This window comes from Protomyctophum parallelum (genome assembly GCF_964188405.1).
Source record: "Protomyctophum parallelum genome assembly, chromosome: 20".
In the NCBI taxonomy this organism is placed as follows: domain Eukaryota; kingdom Metazoa; phylum Chordata; class Actinopteri; order Myctophiformes; family Myctophidae; genus Protomyctophum; species Protomyctophum parallelum.
The window spans coordinates 32155646-32174094 of record NC_139718.1 but is presented as its reverse complement, the minus strand read 5'-3'; the positions used below and the strand labels follow the sequence as shown (position 1 = coordinate 32174094).

The following is an 18449-nucleotide window of genomic DNA, read 5'->3' as shown; positions in this document are numbered from 1 at the left end:
TAATTATTACAATTTTTTTGTATTTATTTATTTTTCCTTGCAGTATTGTCTCTGCATCTGGGAAGAGTGGGAGAGAAATTTAATTTATGCATTGCATATGTATAAGTAAGTAGCCTTGCCAAGCCATGGGGCCCATAGGGCAGGAGCCTATCTCCTGTTGACCATGACGCTAGTATGTCGCAGGGACTTACCCCCAATCCAACCCTTGATGCGGAGTGTCAAGCAGGGAGGCACTGGGTCCCATTTTTAGAGTCTTTGGTATGACCCGGCCGGGGATTGAACCCTGACCTCCCAGTCTCAGGGCGGACACTCTAACCACAAGGCCACTGAGCTGGTATTGCATATGTATACTTAGTATGTTTAATGAATAACGACCTCAAATGGGAGGGGGAAAAACCCCAATAAACAGAGTTTGTTTAAACAAATAGAGAGTTCTAGTAATGACAACATAAGCAAAGATAACATTTCAAGACAGGCACCAGGATGGGAATTTACATTACAGTCTATGAAAGAAACAGAAATGAAATGCCATCACATGATAGTCAATGGGACCAGTACCCTTACGGTCTATTGCACTCGGTGTACATCTCACATTCTAACAGTACTTTTGGTTAGAATTTTCCTATGGGAGGAAACTGAAGTTACAGAAGCTGTAGAACTTAGCAACAGGATGCTGCAGATTGTTTTTATCAGCCTGTCGTAGCCAGTGTTCTCCTTTCAAAAAGTAGCAACATAATCATCCAAGTTAATATTGCACAGGAATAAATTAAATGTATGTAACTAAAGTGCACAATGCAAAGATTAACTTACCACTAAAGGTGTGTAATAATTCAAAAAGTGCTGCTTGTGCAAAATGACCGAAAATGACTGGCTCATGGACAAACTGCCCAATCGGGCATATTGCTGAAAGTCCCGATAGCCCGTCCGCACCTGACAGGCCTCCATAGACATAGACCCCCATAGACCCTGAGAAGGTTTGTATACAGTTTAAGCAGAGTAGCAGACAAAGCCATAGTGCTTTAGTTTCAGGACCACCATAGTGACTGAGTATGTGAAGGAAGGAATGAAGGTAGGAGCTATAGGATAGCAGGATAGATCGGTGTACAGTACCTTCTCCAGTTCCAGGAGGGATGTTTGGAGCTGGTCCACCAGAGGGAAGACAGTGAGGGTCTCCTCAGACTTCTCTGGCAGACACAGGCCCGGTTTACACTTCTGGATCTCTGCTACGGTCCTCCTCATTGACTGGATCCTACCCTCAACCAACTGAACATGCACACGCACACACGCACGCACACGCACACGCACACACACACACACACACACACACACACACACACACACACACACACACACACACACACACACACACACACACACACACACACACACACACACACACACACACACACAGGACACATTTCTTTACGCTGATGTACTAATTCAGAATTAATTCTGTGCGGTGTCCAATAACTGACTGAACAGCTGACCCAGGGTTCTGTTCTGCTGCCGTACCTTGAGGCTGTCTTCTCTTGGACTGGGGAGTGTCTCTGGATATGCTAATAAGCTCTTGATCTCAGCCGCTTCCTTCTCCATGCTCCTCACTTCACTTTCAATGGCATCCACTTCCTGAAGAACAATACCCGGGCTCTTATTAGTTTAGAGACAACACACACAGAACTCCATGACACATGGAATTACATCTTTGGGCAAATATTTGATGATGTGTGTAACTCCATATTTGCGCAAATTTTGGGATACATACAGACAAAGGTAGAAACTCCATATTTGCGCAAAATGTTGGGGGACATACTGTCCTTATATACAGTATGCCGGCCCCTTTGGGGCCACGCCATACAAACGATTCTGGCCGAACAGACTGGATTGAGTAATGGAAGGCAGCGAGGGAACAGAGGACAGGTGTAACATAGGAAGGAAAGATCAAAGAATAGACTCACAGCAGCAGCGTGTTCTAGCTGAGACAGTGGGGAGGCAAAGCTGTCCTGAACTTCGGCCACCTGGCAGTCAGCCTCCAGTAGCTGCTGTTGCAGAGAGGTGCTGTCACAAACCCGCGACATGTCTTTCAGCACCTCCCCGAAGCCCTCTAGCGTCGCCCTGATCTGCTCAGCATCGCTCAGAACCATCTGAAACAAAACCAACAGACCCATGACACTGAAACAGATAGCAGTTTATTCATTCCCAACTGCCATTGGATTGGATTTCAACTTTGATGTCAGCACCCCACACACAGTAAAATTCTCAGCTCTCAGAAACTGAGGATTTAAATTGTGCATAATAAAATTGGATACGATATGGATATGATGATGAGAGGGGTCTTTTTAACCCATTTAGACCTGAGGACGATTCTACAAATGTCTTCTAAATCATGACAGTTTTCTGAAAAACCTGTTTCTATGTCAGTCGTTCTCAAACATTTTCCTGTCAAGGACCCCCAAAAATATATGTAATTGGCCACCGACCCCCATTTGAAAATATGTTGTTCCAGGGACCCCCACAGAAGCAAAGATATAAGTTAAAAATGTTCACTCGGAAAGAATATATATTCACAATTTTTCAAAACTAGCAGATCTACAAGCTCGTAGTGCCACGCTATGAGCTTGTAGATCTGCTATTTTTCAATAGCTAAAGTATAACATAATGCTTAAAACACCAAAATGGGTTCCCGACTCCCGTCCTGCATGGATAAAGCGGGAGATGGTGTTGTTGACTAACCTGTAGAGCGCTGACATGGCCGCTCAGACATTTAGCGGTGGTGTAGGTACAGGGAGAGGTGAGCCAGGACTGAGCTTCATTTATCCAGCTCTTAGAACTGTTGATCATCTCCGCGTGTTCCTGAAGCCAGGTTTGCATCTGAACACAATCAACATTCACACATTATTCGGTGTCATCGTCACATTACCAAAAAATTACGAGCCACAAATGGCAAAGGGGATTTCTTTTTGTTAGTACCGTAAAGTAGTAAATCTGTAATTTCAGTATTACAAGAAGTTGCGTTTTCTTATCCTCAGAGGGAACAGTGTTTTAGACAATCGTCCAACAACAAGAATTCTCTACAAAGTTGAAATAGCTTTATAATGGTACAAACAAGTACAGTACAAGCTTCTCTTTCACACCAATATGTGATGTGATCTGTTGATGTGTGTGTACCAATATCAGTTTCAAGATTGACCAGTATTACTTCTTTATAGCCCTGACAATTATCACACACACACATTTGTCTTGACCTATCCACATTGTGGATACAGTAATACAGGATATACAGTAATTGGTAATTAATTCCAGAACAGCCAAAAAGTCACAGTGAATACAAATTACAAAAACTATTGATAAAAAGCCTAAAATACAAGCATTTTATTTGAGAGTTTATAGTCAACAACAGTCAACAAAGCTAAGCACAGATGCTGGGGCAAAGCTAGCAATCATTGTTTAAAGAGATAAACTCACCCTTTTTCTAGTGACGTGATCCCATTGTAACCTGCCTCCGCCAGATGGTGGCGGTATTGAGTTCACAAGTTCACAATTGTGAACTCAATACCACCACCATCTCGGGCGGAGTCAGGTTAATCACTATGGGATAAATCTGGGCCAAGCCCCCAGAATGGCTGGGTAACGTTGAAGTCGTCTAAATTTATGAATGAATCATGACGTAGGACGTGACGTAGGGGTACCACAAGAACAGCGCTAGGGGTACTATGATACGAGCCAACCAATCATATCAATACTAGAGGGGTACTATGATAGGAGCCAACCAATCATATCAATACTAGAGGGGTACTATGATAGGAGCCAACCAATCATATCAATACTAGAGGGGTACTATGATAGGAGCCAACCAATCATATCAATACTAGAGGGGTACTATGATAGGAGCCAACCAATCATATCAATACTAGAGGGGTACTATGATAGGAGCCAACCAATCATATCAATACTGGAGATACTACCCAGTAAATGAATGCCCTACTTCATACAAGAGTCACTCCAAAGTAGTGAACACATTACGTTTTTGGACATACAAGGTTTCTACCCGACAATTATTATTGTATTGTATTGTATTTATGTAGGTGTTTTTCCCCCAATTTAGGTGCTTATGGGACTTGTAGTCCTTCTGACCTTGCCGAGGATGGCGGTTCTCTGTTCGGCCTGTTTGGTCAGGTCGGAGTAGAGCCGCTGGGCATCAACCAGCCTCTCCATTAGGACCTGGGACTCCTCCAGTTTCTCCATGTCGTGCACCTCCACCTCCAGAGCCGCCACATGGGAGTGCCACAGTTCTAGTTCATCCCACACACGCTGCAGGGCACCAACAGAAGCACACGTGAGCACACAGCAAGACAAACATAATGCCAAAAACCAAAGACAAACAGGCAGACATAATGGGCAGAAACACTTGTATACGCAAGAATACAGACACAAACACATGTGGTACAGTACGTGAACACTTGCAGGTGAGCACAAATATACACATACATGTATGAAGCTCTCACCTTTTGAGTGCTCTCTGCCTCGGCCAGCGTGGGGCTTATCTTTTCCAGTTTCACCTGGACAGATCTCAGACCAGCCTGGATTTCAGACAGTTTGGCTCCCAGCCTGTGAAGGGGACCGCTCTTCTCCACCGCCTCCCCAACCTGAAGGGGTGAAAATCACACAAACATGAACGGGTGCAGTACTTTTTAGACAGTACTTAGTTTAGACTAGTCATTTGGTCAGTCCTACAACTACAACCTACTGTATCTCAAACCCTCACCCTAACCCTAACCTCCCACGGGGCAGCACACCTAAACCTAACCTTAACCCATGTCTAACCAATGACTAGCATTAACTCCTATCAGGAAATAACAATTAGACATACAGTATACAGTAAGTAAACAAAACTATCATATATAGAACTATAGTTGTACTATAATTAGTCACATATTATGTAGTGGTAGCCGATGGACAGAAATAATCCATAATGTGGATCTTACAATTACTTGAGATTTAAATCATCTAAGGTATATCTGTACCTTCTCCTCCACTAACTGTAAGGACTGAGTCACTTCCTGTAGTGAGTCCTCTATCTCCATAGGAACCAGGGAGTACATGTCAGAGTATTTCATCCTCACGCTCTCCATGATGCGCTGCAGGACAGCCTTTTGGCTACACAGCTGGCTATGGACCTCCTGGGGGAGAGAGAGAGAGAGAGAGAGAGAGAGAGAGAGAGAGAGAGAGAGAGAGAGAGAGAGAGAGAGAGAGAGAGAGAGAGAGAGAGAGAGAGAGATATGGGTAATAAGAGATTAGTCACATTACCCATCTGTAATAAGAGAAAGAGTGAGCGAGGCTCAGAAAGGGCTGTCTATATGACATGATTTCACATGATAGGTTACATGTCAAGGACTGAATGGATTACCAACAATTCAAGACAAGACAGAGAGAATTGAGAAGAAAATTGAGATAAGGACAATGAAAGGAAGGAGAAAGATTATAGGAATTAGGCAGATTTTACGAATTAGGCATTAGAAAGAACGAGAAGATAATATAGAAAAGATCAAGATGCCCTAATGTTACTGAACAAACACTCCAGTGGGCCGACATTTACCGCATTTTTTGTAACTCAGATAGTGTACAAATGGACTCGTGTCTATTTCGTTACATTTGTACACTCTCAGAGTTAAATTAACACTGTCATTGTCTATGCTTCCCCTATAGCTGCTTCTGTAACAGCACTGTCCCTCATGCTCATTAGATGAAACAGAGCCTACCTCTTCAAAGTCTTTCTTTCACACAATAAGTGAAAATGTCTCTCTTCATCCCTCCAACTCAACCATCCTGGCAGAGGCTTGAGTTTTATTTATTTTTTAATCATAAACCACATGCTAAAGACAGAGGATAAATTCTAGAAATATAAGCAGCAAACAAAATACAAAAGTCTACCTACTCCAGGTTAGGCAGTGTCCTATGCAGGCATGCACCGCAAAATAGGGAGGTGCATCTCGTTATCACCATGGGAAAGTGTGTGTGTGTGTGTGTGTGTGTGTGTGTGTGTGTGTGTGTGTGTGTTGCGCGCGTGGGCGTGTGCGAGAGTGAGTGCAAGGGGATAGAAAGAACGGTGGGTGTGTATGCGTGCGCGGGTCGGTGAGGTGACATCAGCGCTGGTCTGATCCTCAAACCTCTAGAGGCCACCTGGAAGATCCGCTTACAAGGGGAACAAACCTGTGGCCTACAGGGCAGACGAGGAAAATGTGGGGGGGGGGTTCTGCAACCCTGACAGTTTCCATGGGGAAAGGAGGTTGGAGAAAGGAGAGGTGGACAAAAGCAGCACAATACCCAGGGGTAGCTGGGTGGATAATGTGTACGGCACACCATGCAGTCTCTGTGCCTGAGGCCAACACCATTGTACCACCGTTACTGAAACACTACTGAATGGGCACTGTACTTACTGTACACTGAAACACTACTTAGTGTACACTGTATAATCAAACAATTTACACTGAAACTGAGGTGCACAAAAATGGTTTCATGTGTCTCCAATCATTGGTGTGGTTTTTCACAATACTCTAGACCCCCGGGTGTAGTTAAAATATTGAAATATGTCTTCCCTGTGTATTTTTGGTTTCTTCCTGAAAGCTGAAAGCCTTTGAGTCAAAAGGCCCAATCGAAATTACAGTGATATAGTGACATCACAATATCATCCTCACCCCTAACCCCTCCCCCTTTATCATACAACAACAGCTGTGGGTGCGGCTTCAGTTCAACTGGATCAGCACCCATCACCATGAACTGGTGGGTGTGGCCACATAAAAACATATTTTGAACACTTTCTGTACACCTTTTAGAATAAAATCTTTCTCCTAGTATAGTACCTGATGATCATGTTTTAGGGGGGAAATCACGGCATTCCATCTTTAAAGGTGTATAGATGACAATGAGGGTTTTTATATATGTGCCATCTATAGATTATCCTCCTACATGTACCGTCCATACCCCTTTTTAGCACAAGCATCTTTTCATGTCGACGTTGGGGATGTCAGTTAAGGGTGTGTACTGTACAGGGGAGGAGATGAGTTGGTTGCTGTGAGTACAAGTGCGTCATTGTGTTTGTGAATAGCCCTGAGAGCTATTATATACACATCACTGGGCAAGAGAGATAGAGAAAGAAGAGAGAGAGAAGAGAGAGAGAGAGAGAGAGAGAGAGAGAGAGAGAGAGAGAGAGAGAGAGAGAGAGAGAGATGGGTAATACGAGATTAGTCAGATTACCCATAATAAGATGTGATAAGAGTGAGAGAGGCTCAGAAAGGGCTGGCTATATGACATGATTTCACATGATAGGTTACATGTCAAGGACTGAATGGAGTACCAGGTTGGTGGAGCTTAAGGGGCCATTTAGCTCAGCCACTGAAAAAAGTATACAAATTAACTTTTGAATACTTCCCTATGATTATCCTAACTTTATGATTACCCAACTTCCAAATGTAGACAGGTCTACATGTCAAACTGAAAGGAGGTTAGCCAAGCATTCAAACCTCAAAGTATCCAAAATGCCAAACTTTTACAGCACAACAACATTATAGGTTGTTAATAAATGCCAGCAGTGATGACTTTTAAGGTGATAGTATCATCATAATTTATTTAAATTCAATTTTAATGAACAGAGGATACAAGAAAATTCTTCCACAATGATCAAGAAGTGAAGACCTAACTTTACGCTAACACGGTGTGTTCCTGACTGAAGAACCCTAGACTGGTAGATGGTGGGCCATCATATTTTAGTCTAGGTTTTTTTAGATTTCTAATATAGTATCAACATTTACCCACTTAAACGCTATATACAGTGGCTAATTGAAAATAATAACACAAATCTAGTTGTCCCTAGCACAAAATATTTTCAGATGGGGGTCCGTGGCCAAATAAATATTAATTTGCACTAGAACATTCAATAAATACCAAACAGACTGTGCAGTTGTGACTCACCTGCAGTTCCTGTGTGCTGGGACACTGCTCCAGCTCCGACAGGACACCGTCGGCTGCCTCCAGCCACCCCTTGACCCCCTGCAGCTCCTCTCGTAGTCTGTCCCTTTCCTCGGCCTCCACCCGGGCCACCTCCCGGCCCTCCTCGCTCCGCTCCTTCAGACTACACACACACGCACACGCACACGCACACGCACACACACACACACAGAGATCACTGACAGGTAATACCATATAATTCCCGTTCACGTTTTTTTTGTCATACGTATGAGTTTGACTGTTCGTAAATCGCAAAGTCAAAAGAATCTGATTAAAATTTAAATGAATTTGCATATAAAAATAGTTAAAATAAATGTATTAATATACTAAAATAATAATAGCATAATGTACATCCGAGCTGTTTTTTTTTACTAATAAAGTAATCAATCAATCAATCAATCAATCAATGTTAAATCATGTAACAATCGTATCAAATTGTACAAATCAATGTTTTAGTTTTTTCTTAGCATTTCTTCAGTATCGCTTCAATGAAACATTCAAAGCTTCTTCAGAGACAAACAAGCAATTCAACTGATAAACTAATGTTTCCTACCTTAGATCCATAAAAGACATAGTTTCCATTGAGATAAAACCATTATCCATAAAAGACATAGTTTGCATTGAGATCAGAATTCTATACAAAATTCAGAACAATGTATTGATTAAGATAAAGCAGTGTATGTGGCTGTCATGGATGATTGACTGCATAGAAGTTACGACACTGTGAACATTCTGTGTTGTGGATGCACTGCAACTCATGTCGACCCAATTTTCCTCACATTGTTCACCCAAGCAGAACAGCGGGAAGCTCTTGGGTAATGTAGTTTTTAGAATCCCGGCTCCATGGTCAGATTATATAGTGGACAGATTTCACAGTCTGAAGTCTGTAGTCAATTGAGCTAGTTTAACCCCCCCACTCCCCCCCCCCCCCCACACACACACACACAAAGGGCCATGACATTGGAACAACCCTTTTGCAAACTATTACTCATCATCTTCCCTAGAGCAAAGACACAAATGGAGCAGTAAAATGCACAGCAATGTACACGTTTAGTTGTAGCATGTACTGTACCATCTCTCACCTAGTGTACCTGCCCTGTATGGCCAGCAGCTGCTGGCATAGCGGAGTGGGCGGGGCCTGTTCCAGGTGGGCGGGGACTCCCAGCAGCCTGGCGATGCGGAGTTCCAGAGCGGACAGGGCTCTGCTCTCGCAGTCCAGTCTGTCCTGGTACTGGTCCCAGTACAGCAGCAGGTCATGGAGCTCTTCAGATGAAGCTTTGTGCTTTGAGCCATCTGGCAGCTCTGACTCCACCTGCTCAAGCAACACAGAGGCCTTCTCCACCTGAGAGAGGGATTCAATCCAATGTCCTTAATATGTTTATTATGTGATTATTCTATTTTTATTATTTCTTTCTTTGCAGGTAGTTTTGCTATTTCTTTTGAAAGCAGAGTGTAGACTCCAACAGCCTGGGAACTAGAGAGGTATAGTATATAGGAAATTCCCCTCTGTCAGGTGAAAAGAAGCAGCTTGGACTCCTCATGCATAGAAGGAGGCATGAGGTCAGTCCGCTGCCCCCCCCCCAGGTTGGCAGAGGAGGTGTAGCGCCCAGGATTACATTAGATAATTGGCACTGGGTGAAAAGAAAACTGGGTTACAAAATCGTGGGATAAAAATGTAAGTAAAAAAAAAAGGTATAGTGATCGTCAGCCATTGCTTCTAAAATCTACAATTATCTTCTGCTTAACTGCATAACACCTCATTATTGACCCACTTCTCCGTAGGAACCAAAACGGTTTCCGTAGGAAAAGATCAACTCTACCATAGATCCTTGCCTTAAGGAGAATCATCGAAAAACTTTGGGTATCAAAGAAGAAAAAGCTTCCATCATTTGTGTAGATTTGAAAGCATTAGCGTGAACAGGAAAGCTATTGATGCTGCTCCACTATGGAATACCAGAAGAACTTGTGAAAGCAATAGCAGTTGTGTGATGTACAGTATGAGAACCCTGTCTGCTTTGTGCAGAGCATTGGTGGACCAACAAAGGAATTCCAGACAACACAGGCATCCTTCAGCGTGACACACTTGCTCCTTTTGTCTTTGTCATTGTCGTTGACTACGTCCTCAGGCAAGCTCTAGATACCATCTCCTCCAAAGGTCTCACTATAGGAAGAGCTGTTCGTTAAGTGGCTGAGCGACCTTGACTATGCTGTGATAGCTGAACATATATCCTCTGCTCAAGAGCTTTTAATATCACTAGAAGCCTGAGGAAGGTCTCACGATAGAAACGCACCTGGAGAAAACAATTCTCTTGAACCAGCAAGTGGCAGTGTGTGCGGATCTTCTCTGTCCTCCTATTTATACTGTCTTTAGTGTCTTATCACCTATACATCTACTTGGAAAGGAACCGAATGTGCAGACTTTCTCTTCACTAACATCACTAAAAGTGTTAGCAGGCCAAAGTTGGCCTATTGCTGAACGCCAAAAAGCCTGCTTCTGAATGAAGGTTCTGATCATCCAACCATCTGATCCATGACAGACAAGGAAAGGACAAGCATGGAGTGCTTGCAGTAAGCTACATCTTATGACAGTCAGACATCTCAAGCGCTACCAAGATCAACCTTTTCAAAGCCATTGTGGAAAGTATCCTTCTGTATAGTGCCGAAATAATGACAATGAATAAGGACCTTCGGGATCGTTTTGATGGAACATACTCCTCCTCCTCCTTTCATGAAGGAATTATCCCACTAAAGCTCAGATTTATGGAGGCATCCCTTCCATCTCAGTTGTTGTGGCACAAAGAAGACTCCACTTTGCTGGACATTGCCACAGAGCAAAAGACCAGGTCATTTCAGATATTCCTCTGTGGAGACTACCCTGCCCATCAATAGGAACAAGGCCACTCACATTTTAAGATGTTCTGAGTAGGGAGCAGAGCATGTGAGCGGAGCGGAGCGGCCGATAATTCCGCTCTTCGCTCTCGACGGCTTTTGTTACTTTTTGTTGTTTGATTTTTGAGGGGGCACAAAGGCAAAGAGGTTGATTTAAGGGCGCAAACATCCCCTTTACCCCCCCGTGGTGCCGGGCCTGCTTGAGAGGCAATGATTGATGTAAACTGCTAGCCAAGCTTGCACAGTGCCGTGCCGTGTGCACTGAGCGGCTCGGAGCGGCTCGGAGCGGAGGACAGTTCTCGCTCCGGAAGTCAATCTGAACCATTTAAAAACCCGCTCCGCGCTCACGTCAAAATCCCCTCTCTCCGCTCCTCGCTCCGCTCACATGCTCTGGTAGGGAGGGACACAGGACTGACTGTGAATGAACTTCATGTGGCAATGAGCTACAGAGACCAGTGGAAGCAGCTTGTGTCCAGATCTCTAGGGGGCGACTCACATGGTCGCAACAGATTGATGTATGCTTGTTGTATACAAAGGGTGTAATACTGTACTTGCCCCAATGCATTTCCAATGGGAGTCACATGGTTTGACGCAACATTTGTGTTGTATGAGGGGGAGGGGGGCAGTCGAAACACAGACGAAAGCCATACAACAGCTTGTAGTCCAAAATGTTGTATCAAACCATGTGACTTCCATTGGAAATGCATTGACACTTACTGTACATCTTGCTTACATCTAGCATGCATCAATGTTGTATGCTAGATCGAAAGGTGTGAGTGAGGCCTAGGGCACTCGAATGATGATGATGATGTAGACACACAGGACGTTGAGGGCAGAAATCTAATCTAAATCTATTTCACGTATTGAAAACAGTTACCGGTAGTTAGTAAATGGTTTTGAATGGTGCATAATAAAATTGTTATTATTGTAACTCATTCATTAAAATTTGATTAAAATTATGTACAAAAATTAGCCTATACAAGGAATGTTCTCGATGTTCTTCTGCATGTTCTACAATATAAATCTAGTAGTGGGAGCAGGAACCAACTTGTACTTTAAGACACTCATTGGCGGTAATTTGAATGTATACAGACTTACACTTGTTGTGATATCACTCCATTCTGCTGTTCTCTGCTGGGAACGAGCAGTAAGCTCCAGTGTGCAGCGTTGGAGTCTGGACACCTGTCTCCAAACAGTAGCCACGGCAGCCTCCCTGCCACCCCGACAGCTTTGCTCTGAGCACCACTCCTTCAAACCCTCCAAACGCTGCCGGACGGACATCACATCCTCAGACTGAGTCTTCACAGAAGGGCAAAGAGACGGATGTGACCTTAATACAGTAGGCTTACACTCAGGAATGTGGTCCTGCAGGTCAGTCAGTGGTAGAGTATGGTAAGGGTTTGAATCGCCACTGGAGCCAGCCACGCTACAAATGTATGCATGTATCGTATTATAAAGAAGGTGTTTATCAAACTTCAATCTGTAGAAATTGCAACATAATAGAAAATCTTTGCAAATTAGATTGACACAGTCAGTGTCAATGGATGATGATTTAATGTTTTTTCTTTTTTATTGCTCTGTAAAGCACTTTGAGCTGCATTTCATGTCATGAAAAGTGCTACAGTATATAAATAAAGTTTATTATTATTATTATTATTATAATAATTATTATTATTATTATTAGTGTGGCAACCAGACTATTGTAATTGTAACACTTTATTAGTGTGGTTGCCTATGGGCAACCATACTATTGTTCCCCTTACCTTTTATTGTGGGCTCGCCTCAGCGAGCACACCATTGTTACTGCCAGTTTATATTTATTTATTCCGCCCCTTTTTTTGGGCACCTAACTACTTCCACATACTTTATGCTAGAAATGTAGTTCAAACTTCAAACTGTTCAGCTCTTTGCAGTGATGTGTGCTTGCATTTGAATTTTTACAAAGTTTTATACTTTTTAACTTTTTTTTACATTCTTTATAATGAGAGTCGATGGAAGAAAGGTCCGATTTATACTTTCACTTTGAAACTTCATTCAAACTTCATAATGTTCATCTATCTTTGAACTTTCATTGGTGAAAAAGTTGTTTTGAAAAAGTTTATACTTTTTAAAATATTTAACTTTATTTATAGTTTTTTCCTCCCATAGACAATGTATGGGATTTTATCTCTAAATCAACCTCACTTTTGCAGCCTCATTACTCTGGCATACTTTGTCGTAGAAACGTGAAACTTTAGAAAGCTCACACGACTCTGGACTTTTTCGTGGTTCAAACCGTATTCGAATACGTTAAACGTTTTTTCCGAAATCGCAGTTCAATCGCAGGCCGTTTCGCCTAATTAGTGCCAACTTAGAGTGCAGGGCTTCTTTGACTAGTGTGTGGGAACTGAAATTCTTTCCTTGAAAATGTACCAAACAAATTGTCCCGGCCAAAATATTCATTTTACACGCATGTTCTTTGGTCATTTTGTAGCCACACATGTCCTCTTTCACACAATGTGACCACCAAAGCACAGAGACATACAGAATGTGAACTACGGCCTTTTAAGTGACACAAATACAGTCAAGCTGCTCATTGACCTCCATTGTATAATTCTTACGAGGAAATTATCGCGATGACAATTCTTAACTCGCTCTTATAACCACATTTTCGATCGTACCAACACCACAATCGCACATGGTGTACCTCAATATCTCAGGCCACTCACAGTGAAAAGAATATTTGCATTCGACTTTTACTTTTTGCGATAGAGCAATTTGTTCGGGCATAGTTTCCCCCATTCAGGACCATTGAAATCTCCCAGTCATAGTGGCAGTCTTTTACACTTCCACAGCTGAGACATTATAAGGGCTTAATTACAGGGCTGAAATTAAAGTTACAAGATCTCAATTAGTTGCTCTGCGATACCTTGTGAGCTTGTAGGTCTGCTATTTGTGAAATTGGCTGGCCTTTATGAAAAAAATGTAAAAAATGAAAAAAATGAAAAAAATGAAAAAAATGAAAACTTAAAAATAAAAAACTTAAACCTTTTTTTTTTTTAAGAAAAAACTTTTTTATAATAAAGATATATATATATATTTTTACATTTAAAGAAAAACTTTAAAAAACACTTCTACAACTTCCACATACTTTATTCCGCTGTATGCAGTTATTTATGCTTAAACTATAGTTTTTACATATTTTCATACTTTTTTTTTACTTTTACTTCAGCTTTAATGCATTTTCTACTTTTGTTTACAATATGCTACAGTCCCGAAATTTTGATTATGGATTTAGACCACCAATCGTAACATTATTATTATTATTTTTTTTAAGATATTTTTTTGCGGCTTACGCCTTTATTGATTTTTTAAGGGATAGAAAGTAGGCTGACAGGAAACGGGAGAGAGATGGGGGGATGACATGCGGTAAAGGCCGTGTCGGGTCCGGGAGTCGAACCCGCGGCACACCGCGACTGGATCACCAGTCCGGTGCCCAGACCGTTACGCTACGGCCTGGGCCAATCGTAACATTATTACTCCGGTCCGGCAATAACTTTATACAATGCATTTTACGCGAGCCCACGCAGTTTCTACAGGAACTGCTTTCTAGTTTATTATTGTCTTCTTTATTATTATAGATAAACTTTATTTTGCCGCGCTACTCCTCCCACAGTTTTTGCCGCACGTACTTGAGCCATATGTCAAAACGACCGGCTTCATCGGGAATCGTGTGCTATCTCCTTCCTCTGTTGTATAGTTTAATTGATATTAATTAATTAGTGAATACAATTTCCCCATTCACTTGAATGGGAAAATGCGAAAAGTCATTAGTGGGAGGGGCCTATGTAAGCGACTGCGGCAACCACACTTTGCAATTTTTCTAAATTGCGACTTTTCTAGTATTATTATTAATAATGGATGATGATTCATGACTCTGTGTAAAAGTACTGAAATGCATCAGTTTAATACCTACCTTTAATTTAATTTGCTGATCAGTGCAGTCGGTCAGAGAAATGGATTTGTGAGAGATGCAGTCTGTGAGATTTCCTTCTATGTGATTTACACATTTGCTGATCTCCACTTGACACTTCTTGTAAGTTCTGTACTGCTTAGCACACCTTAGAAATACAAACCTTTCAATTAGGGTGTGTCTGAAAGAATATACATTGTTCTAAAATTTTGCATTTACATTACTTGCTGAAATAGTTGTTAACAGCTGTAATACATAGCATAGACTACTACTACTGTAAATGGTGGCAATTGGACAGACACAACTTGGCTAAGTTAAGGAATTTGGATTGCATTATATCAACAATATAAGCACATACCTGCTGAGGCTTTCCAGTCTAAGGTGGGTCTGAGCCTGGAGTGTGGACATCCTAACCAGGAGCTGGCTCAGAACCGTCCTCTGCAGTTGCTCTACCTCTTTAGAGCAGAAATATGGGTGCTGGAGAGCCTGGCTCTGGAGGTGGTTGACAAGGGTCTGGAACTGCTGTTCCAGTGAGGCCAGGGCCCGCTTGGTCTCCTCCAGCCTTTCTGAGCATGTGCCAACTGAGCCATGAGGAGGAAGGAGACAGGCCTCTGCCTCCCTTAGGAACTGCGCTGCACTTTTAACAGCGCATATGTAGTTTCTCAGAGAATCCCTGGCCTGGGAAATGTTCTCCTAAAGAAAGAGTAAAGGTTTTTAGTTTACATTAAACATGTAAACTACAAATAATATAATGTAATTTGAATACCATTGAACAATCACATTATAAAGTTGCCAGTATATATAAAAACTATGTAACTTGCCATTTGCAGATTGCATTCACTTGTGACGGCCTTCTTCAGAACCATGAGATCGTGAGATTTGTTCCCTTGTTTATATCCCTTCTTTTGCTCCAGAATCTCCAGTGCCCTCAATCTGGACTCTACAATCTTCTTCAAAGATAATATATTCTGGTACTCCATGTCAATGGCCTCTTCCTTTGGCTCCAGCATGAGAGTCTTTTGCTGTAGCTCCTGTTGTACGCCTTGGAGGAAGCCCTCTGCGGTATTCTGCTCCGACTGGAGGTCCATTTGCTTTAGCATGCCCCACTCCATGATACTGAGGTCGTTCTGGAGTGCCATCTCCCAGGTTTTGAGACTGCCCAGGTTCTGTTTAAGCCTGTGTCGTTCGGCAGACAACTGGGAGGGATAGAGGTCTGGGGAGATGCTCTCAAGTTTGTCTGCCGTCTCCTCACACAACCTCTTTATCAGGGGCAGTTGAATGAGTAGGATCTGGCTGGTCTTATACCTCTCCTCTGTCCCCCTGTTCTCCTCTCTGGTCTGGAGAACCTGTTGCTCCACTTTTTCCCTGAGGTCCTCCACACGTTGCCTCAAGGTCAGGTATCTCTCATGGTCCCTGGCTTTGATTTCCATGGCGGTCATTTTGGCACGAAGATCAGAAATAACGGTGAGCAGATCCCTCCGCTTCTCCTCCGGGACGCAGGGCTGGAGAAGGTCCACGTGAGACTTATGCTCCACAATCATGTGTTTGAAAGGTTCCACAGCGTGCAGGGACTCCTTGGTGATAGGGAAACGGTGTCTGTTCAGATCTACCAGTATTTGCTTCAGGCTCTTCTCCAGGGTGATCAGTTTCTGCCTGGAGGAGTCTTGAATCTGTAGAAGCTTCTCTAGTTCTTGCTTGTTGGCCTTCTCATGGCTGCTGATGGATTTGATGTCCTCCTGGAGGTTAGTGAGTTTGCTGTGTAAGAGACAGTTCTCTGTGATGCTGAGCTCTGAGGCAATGTCCCTGCTCTTCATGAGAAGAGCCTCGCAGATGGCAGCTTGTTTCTCCGCTTCGCCTAGGGTTTCCTGGATCTGACGGGCACAGCGGTCTAAATCAGCTGGACTCTGAGTCTGGGCTTCTGTTCTCCTGGAGGCCTCTCTGTGGAGTTGACTCACCACCCAGGAGTCTATATCAGCAACCTGCCCCGACATCTTTTCTCTGGTCTGCAGGCCTGAATCCATCTCCCGCACAGCCTTGGCCAGCTCTTCGACTGTACACCTTGAAAGATCTTCTAAGGCACTGAGTGAGGAGCGCACCATGGGCACCTCCTCTTCCTGGTCCAGCTGTGGCAGAAGGTCAGCCACCTCCTCTACCAGCGTCTCCAGCTGGCCTTGCTTGGCCATCACCTCTGACTGCAGCTTCTTCAGGTCCCTAATCTGTCTGTGTACCTCTTCAGGGAGGAGAGCCACCCGCCTCCGTCTGAATTCAATTTCACTCCTTGTCTGCTTGGCCCAGACCATCGCGTCCCTCATCACCTTTTCCAACTTTTCCATTGTGGGGTTACTGCTGCTCAGGGTTTTAGAAGACATCTGTTCGGTCATGCAATTCAGCTGGTCTTTGACCTTCTGAAGCCCCTTTTCTATGTCCTTAATTTCCTTCTCCCACTGAGAGCTGAGGGACACTAACTCCAGGTACCTCTGCTGCAGGTGGAGACAGCGCTGATGTGCAGTGGTGATCTCAGCATTGGCTACCATCAGTTCCTGGGCCCTCTTACCGGTCCAGTTAGGCAGACCAGGGGTCTGCTCTTTGAGGTGTTCGAGGTGTTCCTGAAAGGCTGATATCTCCAACAGAAGGCTGTCAGTCTCCCGAGTGATGGCATTCACCTGGTGCAAGGATTTCTCTGCAGATCTCTGAAGGTTTCTCCACTTCTCCTGTAGGTCTCTCTGCTGGGCCTGGGCAGCAGTTCGCTCAGCCTGGCTCAGCTGAGGACTGAGCTTGGTGAAGGTTAGGAGGAGATCTCCTAGAACTGTCCTGTCCTGCTCCATTCGTCTCAGGAAAGTGTGCAATCGTTCTTCCTCCAAGAAGCTGCTCTCTTCTGGATAGCTGAGGACACATATAAAGGGTCAAATAACAAATGTATTTAAGTTCAGCATTGAAGTTTCTAAAGACTCCAAAAAATCCTCACTGGTAACTTATGCATGTGTACACTCTCAGAGTTAAATAAACCCTCAGGATTTACAGTGTTGGAACGTTGCCCTATGAATCTACAGATCTCTTATTGAATAACTCACGCATCAATATCCTCTAGCTCTGCGGTCAGTCTCTCCAGTGTCGACTGGGCTGTTTGGGTCTGCCTGACGCACTCTGTCACCAGCTGCAGCTGCTCCTCTTTATTCTGGACCACAGAAGTGGCATCCAAGACCACGGCGCTCCACTGGCTTTCCAGGTGATCCAGGAAATATTTGTCATCAACATGGGTCCCGTTGGACTGGGAGGACAAGGAAACCTGGGTCTGAGCAGCCTGCCGACATTCCTGGAATCACAATACATGGATACAAGCAGTTAGGCTGTTTTCTTGGTTGTTTGAAACTCTGGATCAGATTTCCTTAATAGTGGTACATGGGCCCAGGCCGTAGCGTAACGGTCTGGGCACCGGACTGGTAATCCAGTCGCAGTGTGCCGCGGGTTCGACTCCCGGACCCGACACGGCCTTTACTGCATGTCATCCCCCCATCTCTCTCCCGTTTCCTGTCAGCCTACTGTCTGTCCCTTCAAAAAAAAAAAATCAATAAAAGGCGTAAGCCGCAAAAAAAAAAAAAAAAAAAAA

At 43.5% G+C, this 18449-nt stretch overlaps 1 protein-coding gene across 1 annotated transcript in view; it reads right to left on the bottom strand.

Annotated features, from left to right (window-relative positions):
• syne2b (spectrin repeat containing, nuclear envelope 2b) overlaps positions 1-18449 on the bottom strand; it is a 186481-nt gene that overhangs the window by 87484 nt on the left and 80548 nt on the right. Inside the window, exons 67-80 of the mRNA XM_083791824.1 lie at positions 17914-18155; positions 15664-17725; positions 15201-15535; positions 14846-14990; positions 11989-12189; positions 9084-9343; positions 7966-8125; positions 5022-5177; positions 4503-4643; positions 4132-4308; positions 2731-2868; positions 1956-2141; positions 1513-1626; positions 1111-1263 (exon numbers count right to left, since the gene is read on the bottom strand). Of these exons, the coding sequence (XP_083647950.1) occupies positions 1111-1263; positions 1513-1626; positions 1956-2141; positions 2731-2868; positions 4132-4308; positions 4503-4643; positions 5022-5177; positions 7966-8125; positions 9084-9343; positions 11989-12189; positions 14846-14990; positions 15201-15535; positions 15664-17725; positions 17914-18155 (4470 nt within the window). The remainder of the gene's footprint in view (positions 1-1110; positions 1264-1512; positions 1627-1955; positions 2142-2730; positions 2869-4131; positions 4309-4502; positions 4644-5021; positions 5178-7965; positions 8126-9083; positions 9344-11988; positions 12190-14845; positions 14991-15200; positions 15536-15663; positions 17726-17913; positions 18156-18449) is intronic.